The following is a 14,128-nucleotide window of genomic DNA, read 5'->3' as shown; positions in this document are numbered from 1 at the left end:
CCGCCACCGTAATACTGCTCTTGACTAGCAGCGCCACACCTCCCCCTCTTTTGCCTCCTTCTCTGAGCTTACTCAAACACCTAAACCCCGGAACCTGCAACATCCATTCCTGTCCCTGCTCTATCCATGTCTCCGAAATGGCCACAACATCGAAGTCCCAGGTACCAACCCACGCTGCCAGTTCCCCTACCTTGTTTCGTATACTCCTGGCATTGAAGTAGACACACTTCAAACCACCGACCTGAACACTGGCCCCCTCCTGCGATGTCAAATCTGTGCTCCTGACCTCTATACTCTCATTCTCCCTTACCCTAAAACTACAATCCAGGTTCCCATGCCCCTGCTGCATTAGTTTAAAGTACTGAGAGAGTGCTGCACTGTCAGAGGATCAGTACTGAGAGAGTGTTGCACTGTCAGAGGGTCAGTACTGAGGGAGTGCTGTACTGTCAGAGGGTCAGTACTGAGGGAGTGCCGCACTGTCAGAGGATCAGTACTGAGGGAGTGCTGCACTGTCAGAGAGTCAGTACTGAGGCAGTGCCGCACTGTCAGAGGGTCAGTACTGAGGAAGTGCTGCACTGTCAGAGGGTCAGTACTGAGGGAGTACAGCACTGTCAGTATCAGTACTGAGGGAGTACTGCACTGTCAGAAGGTCAGTACTGAGGGAGTACTGCACTGTCAGTGTCAGTACTGAGGGAGTACTGCACCGTCAGAGGGTCAGTACTGAGGGAGTGCTGCACTGTCAGAGGGTCAGTACTGAGGGAGTGCTGCACTGTGAGAGGGTCAGTACTGAGGGAGTGCTGCACTGTCAGAGGGTCAGCACTGAGGGAGTGCTGCACAGTCAGAGAGTCAGTACTGAGGGAGTGCTGCACTGTCAGAGGGTCAGTACTGAGGGAGTGCTGCACTGTCAGAGGGTCAGCACTGAGGAAGTGCCGCACTGTCAGAGGGTCAGTACTGAGGGAGTACTGCACTGTCAGTGTCAGTACTGAGGGAGTGCTGCGTTGTTAGAGGGTCAGTACTGAGGGAGTACTGCACTGTCAGTGTCAGTGCTGAGGGAGTGCTGCACTGTCAGAGGGTCAGTACTGAGGGAGTACTGCACTGTCAGAGGGTCAGTACTGAGGGAGTGCTGCATTGTCAGAGGGTCAGTACTGAGGGAGTGCTGCACTGTCAGAGGGTCAGTACTGAGGGAGTGCTGCACTGTTAGAGGGTCAGTACTGAGGGAGTGGACTTCCGGGTGCGGCGATGACCAGCTGAGTCGCACGTTTCGGCAGCTCCCGGTGAAACGGACTTTTGGGCTCTTGATAGGAGCCCCAACGGCAATTTTGTCGGCTAAAAACACTGTGCGGTAAACCAGAAGGGAATCCCTCCTGGATACGGATGAAAAAAGGAGAAAGTGGCCGGATTGCAGTGGATCCTTTAGAACAGCGGCAAGGAAGGCAAGCAAAAACCAAGATGGCGTCGGAAGGTGGCAGTTTAACATGGGGCCCCGAACAACAAGAGTTCTTGAAATGCTGTGTGGAAGAGCTCAAAAAGGAAATGAAGAAAGAGCTGTTGGCCCCGATACTACAGGCGATCGAAGGGCTAAAGGAGGAACAAAAGACCCAGGAGCGGGAGCTTCGGGTCGTGAAGGCAAAGGCAGCCGAGAATGAGGACGACATACAGGGCCTGGTGGTGAAGATGGAGATGCATGAGGCACATCAGAAACGATGTGTGGAAAGGCTAGAGGCACTGGAAAACAACGCAAGGAGGAACAACCTGAGGATTCTTGGTCTTCCTGAAGGTGCGGAGGGAGCGGACGTCGGGGCATATGTGAGCACGATGCTGCACTCGTTAATGGGAGCGGAGGCCCCGGCGGGTCCGTTGGAGGTGGAGGGAGCATACCGAGTGATGGTGCGAGGACCGAGAGCAGGAGAAATTCCCAGAGCCATAGTGGTGAGATTCCTCCGTTTTAAGGATAGAGAAATGGTCCTTAGATGGGCAAAGAAAACTCGGAGCAGTAAATGGGAGAACGCGGTGATCCGCGTTTATCAAGACTGGAGTGCGGAGGTGGCGAGAAGGAGGGCGAGCTTTAATCGGGCCAAGGCGGTGCTTCATAAAAAGAAGATAAAATTTGGAATGCTGCAACCGGCAAGACTGTGGGTCACATATCGAGGGAGGCACCACTACTTTGAGACGGCGGATGAAGCGTGGACTTTTATTGTGGAAGAAAAACTGGAATGAGCGGGTTATTAAAAAGAACGTTTGAACAAAGTGGTGGGGCGAATGTGGGGGGCGAAGAGGGGGTTAAAAAGGGGGCAAAGAGGAGTTTTATGTACTAATCCTGCGATGTGGTAACTTTTCTCTCTTCCACAGGTGGTGATGGGGGGAGGAGGGGAGGTGGAGGAGATGGGGCATTGGCCATTGGGGGCGGGGCCAAGGGAGAAGCGCGGGCTTGGTTCCCGCGCTATGATAATCATGGCGGGAATAGAGAAGCAGGAAGGAGGGGGCGTCGCACGGTGCGAGCCGAGGTCACGGGGGGAAGCCGAGGTCGGCCAGAGTTTGCTGACTTCTGGGAGCAACATGGGGGGAGTAATTACGCTAGCGGGGGATCTAGCGGGGGGGTGGGAGGGGGGAATTACTGGGTTGCTGCTGCTGGGGAGAGGGGGGAGCTGGTATGGGAGGGGATGGGCGGGGGGGGGCACCGCCTGGGGGAGATGCAGCTGCGTGGGAACCGGGTGAGGAGCTGGAAAAAGGGGATTGGCTAATCGACAAGGGGGGGGGGGTGGGTAGGAAGCCCCCCAACCCGGCTGATCACGTGGAACGTGAGAGGGCTGAACGGGCCGATAAAGAGGGCACGGGTACTCGCACACCTTAAGAAACTTAAGGCAGATGTGGTTATGTTACAGGAAACGCACCTGAAACTGATAGACCAGGTTAGGCTACGCAAAGGATGGGTGGGGCAGGTGTTCCATTCGGGGCTAGATGCGAAAAACAGGGGGGTGGCTATATTAGTGGGGAAGCGGGTAATGTTCGAGGCAAAGACTATAGTGGCAGATAACGGGGGCAGATACGTGATGGTGAGTGGCAAACTACAGGGGGAGACGGTGGTTTTGGTAAACGTATATGCCCCGAACTGGGATGATGCCAATTTTATGAGGCGGATGCTAGGACGCATTCCGGACCTAGAGATGGGAAAGCTGATAATGGGGGGAGATTTTAATACGGTGTTGGAACCAGGGCTGGATAGGTCGAAGTCCAGGACTGGAAGGAGGCCGGCAGCAGCCAAGGTACTTAAAGATTTTATGGAGCAGATGGGAGGTGTAGACCCGTGGAGATTTAGCAGACCTAGGAGTAAGGAGTTCTCGTTTTTCTCCTATGTCCATAAAGTCTACTCGCGAATAGACTTTTTTGTGCTGGGAAGGGCGTTGATCCCGAAGGTGAGGGGAACGGAGTATACGGCTATAGCCATTTCGGATCACGCTCCACACTGGGTGGACTTGGAGATAGGGGAGGAAACAGGAGGGCGCCCACCCTGGAGAATGGACATGGGACTAATGGCAGATGAGGGGGTGTGTCTAAGGGTGAGGGGGTGCATTGAAAAGTACTTGGAACTCAATGATAATGGGGAGGTCCAGGTGGGAGTGGTCTGGGAGGCGCTGAAGGCGGTGGTTAGAGGGGAGCTGATATCAATAAGGGCACATAAAGGGAAGCAGGAGAGTAAGGAACGGGAGCGGTTGCTGCAAGAACTTTTGAGGGTGGACAGACAATATGCGGAAGCACCGGAGGAGGGACTGTACAGGGAAAGGCAAAGGCTACATGTAGAATTTGACTTGCTGACTACGGGCACTGCAGAGGCACAATGGAGGAAGGCACAGGGTGTACAGTACGAATATGGAGAGAAGGCGAGCAAGTTGCTGGCGCACCAATTGAGGAAAAGGGGAGCAGCGAGGGAAATAGGGGGAGTGAGGGATGAGGAAGGAGAGATGGAGCGGGGAGCAGAGAGAGTGAATGGAGTGTTCAAGACATTTTATAAAAAATTATATGAAGCTCAACCCCCGGATGGGAGGGAGAGAATGATGGGCTTTTTGGATCGGCTGGAATTTCCCAAGGTGGAAGAGCAGGAAAGGGTGGGACTGGGAGCACAGATCGAGGTGGTAGAAGAAGTGGCGAAAGGAATTATGAGCATGCAGGCGGGAAAGGCCCCGGGACCGGATGGATTCCCAGTCGAATTCTATAGAAAATATGTGGACTTGCTCGCCCCGGTATTGACGAGGACCTTTAATGAGGCAAAGGAAAGGGGACAACTGCCCCCGACTTTGTCTGAAGCAACGATATCGCTTCTCTTAAAGAAGGAAAAGGACCCGCTACAATGCGGGTCCTATAGACCTATTTCCCTCCTAAATGTAGATGCCAAGATCCTGGCCAAGGTAATGGCAATGAGAATAGAGGAATGTGTCCCGGGGGTGGTCCACGAAGACCAAACTGGGTTTGTGAAGGGGAGACAGCTGAACACGAATATACGGAGGCTGTTAGGGGTAATGATGATGCCCCCACCAGAGGGGGAAACGGAGATAGTAGTGGCGATGGATGCCGAGAAAGCATTTGATAGAGTGGAGTGGGGTTATTTGTGGGAGGTGTTGAGGAGATTTGGTTTTGGAGAGGGGTATGTTAGATGGGTGCAGCTGTTGTATAGGGCCCCGATGGCGAGCGTGGTCATGAATGGACGGGGATCTGCATATTTTCGGCTCCATAGAGGGACAAGGCAGGGATGCCCTCTGTCCCCATTATTGTTTGCACTGGCGATTGAGCCCCCGGCGATAGCGTTGAGGGGTTCCAGGAAGTGGAGGGGAGTACTTCGAGGAGGAGAAGAACACCGGGTATCTTTGTATGCGGACGATTTGTTGCTATATGTGGCAGACCCGGCGGAGGGGATGCCAGAAATAATGCGGATACTTGGGGAGTTTGGGGATTTTTCAGGGTATAAATTGAACATGGGGAAAAGTGAGTTGTTTGTGGTGCATCCAGGGGAGCAGAGTAGAGAAATAGAGGACCTACCGTTGAGGAAGGTAACAAGGGACTTTCGTTACCTGGGGATCCAGATAGCCAAGAATTGGGGCACATTGCATAGGTTAAATTTAACGCGGTTGGTGGAACAAATGGAGGAGGATTTCAAGAGATGGGATATGGTATCCCTGTCACTGGCAGGGAGGGTGCAGGCGGTTAAGATGGTGGTCCTCCCGAGATTCCTCTTTGTGTTTCAGTGCCTCCCGGTGGTGATCACGAAGGCTTTTTTAAAAAGGATTGAAAAGAGCATCATGGGTTTTGTGTGGGCCGGGAAGACCCCGAGAGTGAGGAAGGGATTCTTACAGCGTAGCAGGGATAGGGGGGGGCTGGCACTACCGAGCCTAAGTGAGTATTATTGGGCCGCTAATATTTCAATGGTGAGTAAGTGGATGGGAGAGGAGGAGGGAGCGGCGTGGAAGAGATTAGAGAGGGCGTCCTGTAGGGGGACTAGCCTACAGGCTATGGTGACAGCCCCATTGCCGTTCTCACCGAGGAACTACACCACAAGCCCGGTGGTGGTGGCTACACTGAAGATTTGGGGACAGTGGAGACGGCATAGGGGAAAGACTGGAGACTTGGGGGGGGTCCCCGATAAGAAACAACCATAGGCTTGCCCCGGGGGGAATGGATGGGGGATATGGAATGTGGCAAAGAGCAGGAATAACGCAACTGAAAGATCTGTTTGTGGATGGGAAGTTCGCGAGTCTGGGAGCGCTGACCGAGAAATATGGGTTGCCCCAAGGGAATGCATTCAGGTATATTTACCATAGAATTTACAGTGCAGAAGGAGGCCATTCGGCCCATCGAGTCTGCACCGGGTCTTGGAAAGAGCACCCTACCCAAGCCCACACCACCCTATCCCTATAACCCAGTAACCCCACTCAACCAACACGAAGGGAAATTTTGGACACTAAGGGCAATTTTAGCATGGCCAATCCACCTAACCTGCACATCTTTGGACTGTGGGAGGAAACCGGAGCACCCGGAGGAAACCCACGCACACACTGGGAGAACGTGCAGACTCCACACAGACAGTGACCCAGCCGGGAATCGAACCTGGGACCCTGGAGCTGTGAAGCAATTGCGCTAACCACTATGCTACCGTGCTGCCCACAATGCAACTGAGGGCTTTTGCGAGGCAACACGTGAGGGAATTCCCGCAGCTCCCGACACAAGAGGTGCAGGACAGAGTGATTTCAAAGACATGGGTGGGGGATGGTAAGGTGTCAGATATATATAGGGAAATGAGGGACGAAGGGGAGACTATGGTAGATGAACTAAAAGGGAAATGGGAAGAAGAGCTGGGGGAGGAGATCGAGGAGGGGCTGTGGGCAGATGCCCTAAGCAGGGTAAACTCGTCGTCCTCGTGTGCCAGGCTAAGCCTGATTCAGTTTAAGGTATTACACAGGGCGCATATGACTGGAGCACGGCTCAGTAAATTTTTTGGGGTGGAGGATAGGTGTGCGAGGTGCTCGAGAAGCCCAGCGAATCATACCCATATGTTTTGGTCATGCCCGGCACTACAGGGGTTTTGGATGGGGGTGACAAAGGTGCTTTCAAAAGTAGTGGGGGTCCGGGTCGAACCAAGCTGGGGGTTGGCTATATTTGGGGTTGCACCAGAGCCGGGAGTGCAGGAGGCGAGAGAGGCCGATGTTTTGGCCTTTGCGTCCCTAGTAGCCCGGCGCAGGATATTGCTAATGTGGAAAGAAGCCAAGCCCCCGGGGGTGGAGACCTGGATAAATGACACGGCAGGGTTTATAAAGCTAGAGCGGATTAAGTTCGTTCTAAGGGGGTCGGCTCAAGGGTTCACCAGGCGGTGGCAACCGTTCGTCGAATACCTCGCAGAAAGACAGATGGAATGGAAAAAAGAAGGCAGCAGCAGCAGCCCAGGATCGGGGGGGGGGGGGGGGGGGGGGGGGAGGAACCAGAAGGACTCTCAGGGTTGTTAATATATACTGTATAATATGTATAGGTCGTTGCGACAGATAATTATATATTGGACTGTTAAATTATATTTTTGGAGAGTGTTACTTGTGATAAGGCAGTTGCCAATTAGGGTTAGTTTTCATTTTTGTTATTTATTACTTATTCATTTTCTGTTTATAAAATAGGTCATTGTTATTTGTGTTGTTATAATATTGTGTAAAGGATGCACAATGTACTGTGTTGGTTGACCAAAAATTTTCAATAAAATATTTTTTTTAAATAAAAGTACTGAGGGAGTGCTGCACTGTCAGAGGGTCAGCACTGAGGGAGTGCTGCACTGTCAGAGGGTCAGTACTGAGGGAGTGCTGCACTGTCAGAGGGTCAGCACTGAGGGAGTGCTGCACTGTCAGAGGGTCAGTACTGAGGGAGTGCCACACTGTCAGAGGGTCAGTACTGAGGGAGTGCTGCACTGTCAGAGGGTCAGCACTGAGGGAGTGCTGCACTGTCAGAGGGTCAGTACTGAGGGAGTGCCACACTGTCAGAGGGTCAGTACTGAGGGAGTGCCACACTGTCAGAGGGTCAGTACTGAGGGAGTGCTGCACTGTCAGAGGGTCAGCACTGAGGGAGTGCTGCACTGTCAGAGGGTCAGTACTGAGGGAGTGCTGCTCTGTCAGAGGGTCAGTACTGAGGGAGTGCTGCACTGTCAGAGGGTGCTCCCCATTGTAAAATGCGGCCTCAGCCGCACATAGACCCTATTAGGCCCCTTATTCAAAGTGAGTTGCGTTGAATAGCCACGCTTTTCTCGGCACTGCGAGTGCCGCCGAATACGCAGGTAAACGCGCTCGCTCGGGGACTCTGTTCGATTTTGGGACGGTCGCGCCCTTGGTGTTTGATTTATAATGCTCTTGTGAAGCACCTCGGGATGTTTCATAGCAATCAGGGCACTATATAAATGTAAGTTGTTGCTGTTGTGTGACCTGCCTGATCGCTCCTTGTTTCTTTAATGTGTGTGTACAGATTGCTATGAGATGGTGCCAGAGGCTGCCGGTGATCGGAAGCTGTGTACCTCGACAGTCTGTCCACCAATGGAGATCAGCTGTACACAGGATGAAGCCAGGCTTTTACGGTTAGTGAGAGGCTGATGGAATGTAAAATTCTCAGTATGAGACAGTTTGCTTAGGAGCAGAGCAGAGGCACCATCATTCCCATCCCCTGTACTGAGCTTGGTGTCTGGCTGCAGTGTGGATGATGCTGTAGTAAACAGGAACCAGCTGTGGTCATTCCAGCATTGTACCATTGTTTGAAGCAAGTTTCTGATTGATATTTTCTCTATTCCCAGCAGTTTGTACTGTAAGCAGCTGGAGGCTGCTGGGGTACAGGCAGAGTTCCCAGATGCTGAGAGTCCCACGATACTGGTCAAGAAGGTGCCGGCCTGCTTCATAGAGAAAGAAGCCAGTGAGATTCGGAGAGGGCGGCAGCCGGTTACTCAAACTATGCTGAAGGTAAGGACCTCTCCTCTTCTCACTCTTCCCTTGTGTGCAGCTTAAAGAAATGCGATTAATATCGGGGCAAGGGAAAGGTCATTGAACCACCTGGTTCCCCACTCGCTGCAAAGTCGTTCACGTTCCACTGCCGGTCGGTGCTGTGTCAGAGGGTAGACTTATGGAGATTTTGAGGGACGCAATCGGATTTGATAAATTCAGTCTTCCTCAACATGCAAGGTCCAAGCTACAGACCCATGGCAGTGACTCATTCTCGGTGCAATCCTGGGGACCTCCAGGGTTTAAAGATTACTGTGGCACAGCAATAATAACAACAAGTTGTATTTATATAAACCTCCAATGTATCCCAAGGTGATTCACAGGAGTATCAGCAACCAAGATTTAACATGGAGCCCCAGAGAGGGATGACAGGGAAGATGAGCAAAAACTAGCAAATAGAAATTTTCAGGAGTGCTATAATAATAATCTTTATTATTGTCACAAGTAGGCTTACATTAACACGGCAATGAGGTTACTGTGAAAATCCCCTAGTCGCCACATTCCGGCGCCTGTTCGGGTACACAGAGGGAGAATTCAGAATGTCCAATTCACCTGACAGCACGTCTTTCGGGACTTGTGGGAGGAAACCGGAGCACCCGGAGGAAACCCACGCCGGGAATCGAATCGGGATCCCTGGCGCTGTGAAGCAACAGTGCTAAGCACTGTGCTACTGTATCGCTCAAAGGAATAGAGTATGTAAAGAGGTGTTGGGGAGGAAATTCCAGAACTTGGGACATAGAATGCTGAAGTGCAGAAGGGTTTAGTTTAGACGGGCATCATGATTGGCGCAGGCTTGGAGGGCTGACAGCTGATCTCCAGCAACTAATTACTGGCACCATTTCAGCTTTAGCAGACAGCTGGCTTCTCTGATGGTGCTGCCTCTTGAATTGGCTGAAGTCCAATCTCTCCAGCTGCACCAAGCCTTTAGTGCCTCCCTGGCCTTTCTCTGAGCCCTAACCCCCCCTCAGCAGCATGGAGCGCCTGGTCTTCCGCCACCTTCTTAGCTCCATGGGATTTGTCCTGGTCCCTAACTACACAAAGCTATCAAACAACAGCTGAGACTTTTCCTCAGCCCCAGCTACACACAGCCAGCTAAAACCTTTACCACCTGGAGCCTCTTCTTCTGCCTCTCAGCACTCCCAGTCACCTGTACTTACTGTTACCCACCTCCATGAGGCCCATGGTTTGGTGTTATTGTCACCACGACCACCCGGGTGACCTGGTAATCTCTGCAACAGCCCCTGAAGAATCTGAAACACTGGGTTGAGCAGGTGTAGCCTGTTCTGCTCCAGACATGTACCAAAGCTCCAAAGGCATTCCAGGACTCGTAGTCCTCATCATCTGCCTGGAAAATTCCCTGGAGACACAGGAAAACTTGCAATTAATAACAGTTCCCCTTAGGAAAAGGAGAGCTTTGCGATGATGAAGTTCTTTGTCATGGCTTTGAAAATTTGAACAGTTCTTGGGCTGGACTCTCCGTTTTTGGGATTATGTCCCCACGCCGTTGTGAAAACTGGTCTTTTACGCCACGGAAACTGGCGTCAAAAGGCCACAGATTCACAGCCTTGCTGGGGGAGCTGTCGTGGAGCTCACAGCTCCAGCTGCAGATACGGCCCCCGCACTTCCGGGTCAGAGGCCACTCATGCGCACGGCGGTGGCCTCCAGCGGCCACACCATCCTCCATGGCGGACTCAGCCCGCAGACCTGGACCTTGCAAATAGTGTCCCGCATCGGCCGCTCGCCTGACCCGGACCACCCGCACACATAGCCCCCCCCAGTCCCGAATGAAGCCCCTCCTTGCCCTCCGATCGGCACCATATAATAGCGGACCATGCCCTACATTTGTGGATAAGTGTGGAGAAGGGGGGCAGTATGTGGCACTCGTGGAGGATAAGGGGGCATGTGAGAGGATTGGGACGGCGATAATAATAATACGCTTTTATTGTCACAAGTAAGAAGTTACTCTGAAAAGCCCCTAGTTGCCACATTCCGGCATCTGTTTGGGGAGGCCGGTACGGGAATTGAACCCGCGCTGCTGGCATTGTTCTGCATTATAAACCAGCTGTCTAGCCCACTGAGCTAAGCACATATGTTGAGTTTAATAAAAGCGAGGAAGTCTCTCCTGCAGCTAGATGGATAAAGAACTGGCTGGGCAACAGGAGACAGAGAGTAGTGGTGGAAGGGAGTGTCTCAAAATGGAGAAAGGTGACTAGTGGTGTTCCACAGGGATCGTGCTCGGACCACTGTTGTTTGTGATATACATAAATGATCTGGATGAAGGTATAGGTGGTCTGATTAGCAAGTTTGCAGATGATACTAAGATTGGTGGAGTTGCAGATAGCGAGGAGGACTGTCAGAGAATACAGCAAAATATAGATAGATTGGAGAGTTGGGCAGAGAAATGGCAGATGGAGTTCAATCCAGGCAAATGCGAGGTGATGCATTTTGGAAGATCTAATTCAAGAGCGGAATATACGGTCAATGGACGAGTCCTGGGGAAAATTGATGTACAAAGAGTTCAGGTCCATTGTACCCTGAAGGTGGCAACGCAGGTCGATAGAGTGGTCAAGAAGGCATACAGCATGCTTGCCTTCATCAGACGGGGTATTGAGTACAAGAGTCGGCAGGTCATGTTACAGTTGTGTCGGACTTTGGTTAGGCCACATTTGGAATACTGCGTGCAGTTCTGGTCGCAACATTACCAGAAGGATGTGGATGCTTTAGAGAGGGTGCAGAGGAGGTTCACCAGGATGTTGCCTGGTATGGAGGGTGCTAGCTATGAAGAAAGGTTGAGTAGATTAGGATTGTTTTCATTGGAAAGACGGAGGTTGAGGGGGGACCTGATTGAGGTCTACAAAATTATGAGAGGTATGGACAGGGTGGATAGCAACAAGCTTTTTCCAAGAGTGGGGGTGTCAATTACAAGGGGTCACGATTTCAAGGTGAGAGGGGGAAAGTTTAAGGGAGATGTGCGTGGAAAGTTTTTTACGCAGAGGGTGGTGGGTGCCTGGAACGCATTGCTGGCGGAGGTGGTAGAGGCGGGCACGATAGCATCAATTAAGATGCATCTAGACAGATATATGAACGGGCGGGGAACAGAGGGAAGTAGATCCTTGGAAAATAGGTGACAGGATTAGATAAAGGATCTGGATCGGCGCAGGCTGGGAGGGCCGAAGGGCCTGTTCCTGTGCGGTAATTTTCTTTGTTCTTTGTTCTCTTTGTTCACATTTTGGGAGGTGTTGAAGGCGCTAATTAAGGGGGAGCTAATTTGGATTAAGGCACACAGGGAGAAGGTGGAGAGGCTGGAAAGGCAGAGGTTGGGGGAGGCCGTTTTGGTAGTGAATCGGCAGTACTTGGTCAGACTAGGAGAGGAGTTGTTGAACGAGAGGAAGAAGCTCCAGATGGAGATTGATCCTTTGTCGACGTGGAAGGTCTGCGGTCTGTCGCACTGGGCAAAGGGGCAGTTTTATGGGGAGAAAGCTGATAGGTGGCTTGCACATCAGCTGAGACGGCAGGCAGAAATGAGAGCGAATGTGCCGATAAAGAACTCTGATCCAGGGAAGGTGAATGGGGCGTTTGAGGCCTTCTGAGGGAGCTGTACAGGTCTGGGCCCTGGGGTGGAGGGGGGGGGGGGGCATGAAGCATCCAGAGTGTGGTTCTTATTGACGATATCATTGTTAAACGTGGCTACCACGGTGTTGGCAACGCCTCTGGCGGACCGTATGCCAGGGGTTATAGCTGAGGACCAGAACATGAACAGAGGGGATATGGAAGTATACAGGTGGTTGGTCTAGGTAGGATACGTGATCGACGCTGGCTTGGAGGGCCGCAGGGCCTGTCCCTGTGCTGTATTGTTTTTTGTATGCGCCACTCATATTCCCAGATACCGAAAACCCGACCTGACCAGCTGACATGGCAACATCTCCAGATCCCTTCCATGAACCTGGGATCTTACCAGGAACACCTCGCTTTCCCCCACATTTAACAAATGTGAGCGAAATTTAGACAGTAATTCTACTCATACCAGAAATCGGATCCGTAACATATAACAGCAAGTCGTCCGTATATACCCTTCCACACCCTTCCTCTCTATTCCCCTCCACTCCATCGATGCCCTAAGCGCCATCGCCAATGGTTCCATCGCCAATGCAAAAAGCAATGGGGAAACTGGGCATCCCTGCCTTGTTCTCCGGTGCAGACAAAATTACCCCAAACGTGTTGCATTAGTGCGAACACTTGGCATTGGGCCCTGTACAGCAACCTAATCCAACCAATAAACCCCAACCTAAAACCAAACCGCACCAGCACCGTGAAAAGATACTGCCACTCAACCCGATCAAACGCCTTGTCCGTGACAATGGATATTATCACCTCCGTTTCCTGACCCACCGTGGGCGTCATTGCATTTAACCTCATAATATTAGACGATAACTGTCACCGCTTCACAAACCCGATCTGGTCCTTAGCTCTCCCAGAGCTCTCTGTGTCTCTATGCTCCTGATGGTTGTGCCATTTATTTTATAGCTCCCACCTGAATTGGATCTACAAAAATGCATCATCTCGCATTTGTCCGGGTTAAATTCCATTTGCCATTTCTCTGTCCACTTTTGCAGCCTATCTATACCCTGCTGTATTCTCTGACAATCTTCATCACTATCCGCAGCTCCTGCAATCTTAGTATCATCCGCAAACTTGTTAATCAGACCCGCTATGTTTTCTTCCAAGTCATTTATATATATTACAAAGAGCAGAGATCCCAGTACTAATCCCTGCGGAACACCACTAGCTACAGTCCTCCATTCGGAAAAACACCCTTCCACTGCTATCCTGTCTTCTATGGCCAAGCCCGTTCTGGATCCACCAGCTAGTTCACCCCTGACCCCATATGATCTAATCATTTGCACCAGCCTGCTCTGAGGGACCTTGTCCATAGTTGGGCTCTGTTGCAGATGTTAAATTTGGCTAATTTGGTTGAGGGGGTGAAGGAGGATTTAAAAAGTTGGGATGTTCTATCGCTGGCAGGTTGGGTCCAAACCGTGAAGATGATGATCCTCCCCAAGTTTTTATTTATTTTTTCAGAATCTCCTGATTTTCCTGCCTAAATCTTCTTTTGGGAGGATAAATAGGACAATTTCAGCCTTTATATGGGCAGGTAAAGTGCCTCTGATTTAGAGAGTATTTTTGCAGGAGGACTGGTGGTCGGGGCGGGGGGGTTATTGACATTGCCGAACTTAATGAATTATTATTGGAAGGTGAATGTAGAGAAGGTTTGGAACTGGGTCGTGGAGGAATGATCGGTTTGGGGCAGATGGAGGAGGCTTCATTACAGGGACAAGTTTGAGGGCACTGGTGATGGCTCCGCTTCCGTTCTCACCGGCTAGGTACCCAATGAGCCGGATGGTGGTTTCTTTGTTAAGAGTTTGGAATCAGTTTCGGCAATATTTTAAGTTCGAGGGCGTGTTGCTGTAGCCGCCGATCTGTAGAAATCATAGATTTATTCCAGCAGGGTGAGATTCAATGTACAGGGTTTGGAACGAGAGGAGAGGGTGAGGTTTAGGGACTTGTTTGTGAAAGGTAGATTTGCAGAGTTGGGGGCGCTGGTAGAGAAGTTTCAGATGCCA

At 51.4% G+C, this 14,128-nt stretch overlaps 1 protein-coding gene across 1 annotated transcript in view; it reads left to right on the top strand.

The window, feature by feature from the left end:
* mlh3 (mutL homolog 3 (E. coli)) overlaps nucleotides 1–14,128 on the top strand; it is a 101,507-nt gene that overhangs the window by 34,244 nt on the left and 53,135 nt on the right. Inside the window, exons 8-9 of the mRNA XM_072494574.1 lie at nucleotides 7,984–8,092; nucleotides 8,306–8,468. Of these exons, the coding sequence (XP_072350675.1) occupies nucleotides 7,984–8,092; nucleotides 8,306–8,468 (272 nt within the window). The remainder of the gene's footprint in view (nucleotides 1–7,983; nucleotides 8,093–8,305; nucleotides 8,469–14,128) is intronic.

The sequence above is a fragment of the Scyliorhinus torazame genome, chromosome 2 (assembly GCF_047496885.1).
Source record: "Scyliorhinus torazame isolate Kashiwa2021f chromosome 2, sScyTor2.1, whole genome shotgun sequence".
NCBI classification, from domain to species: Eukaryota; Metazoa; Chordata; class Chondrichthyes; order Carcharhiniformes; family Scyliorhinidae; genus Scyliorhinus; species Scyliorhinus torazame.
Note: the sequence above shows the minus strand (reverse complement) of the source record. Positions and strands in the feature narration are given on the sequence as shown.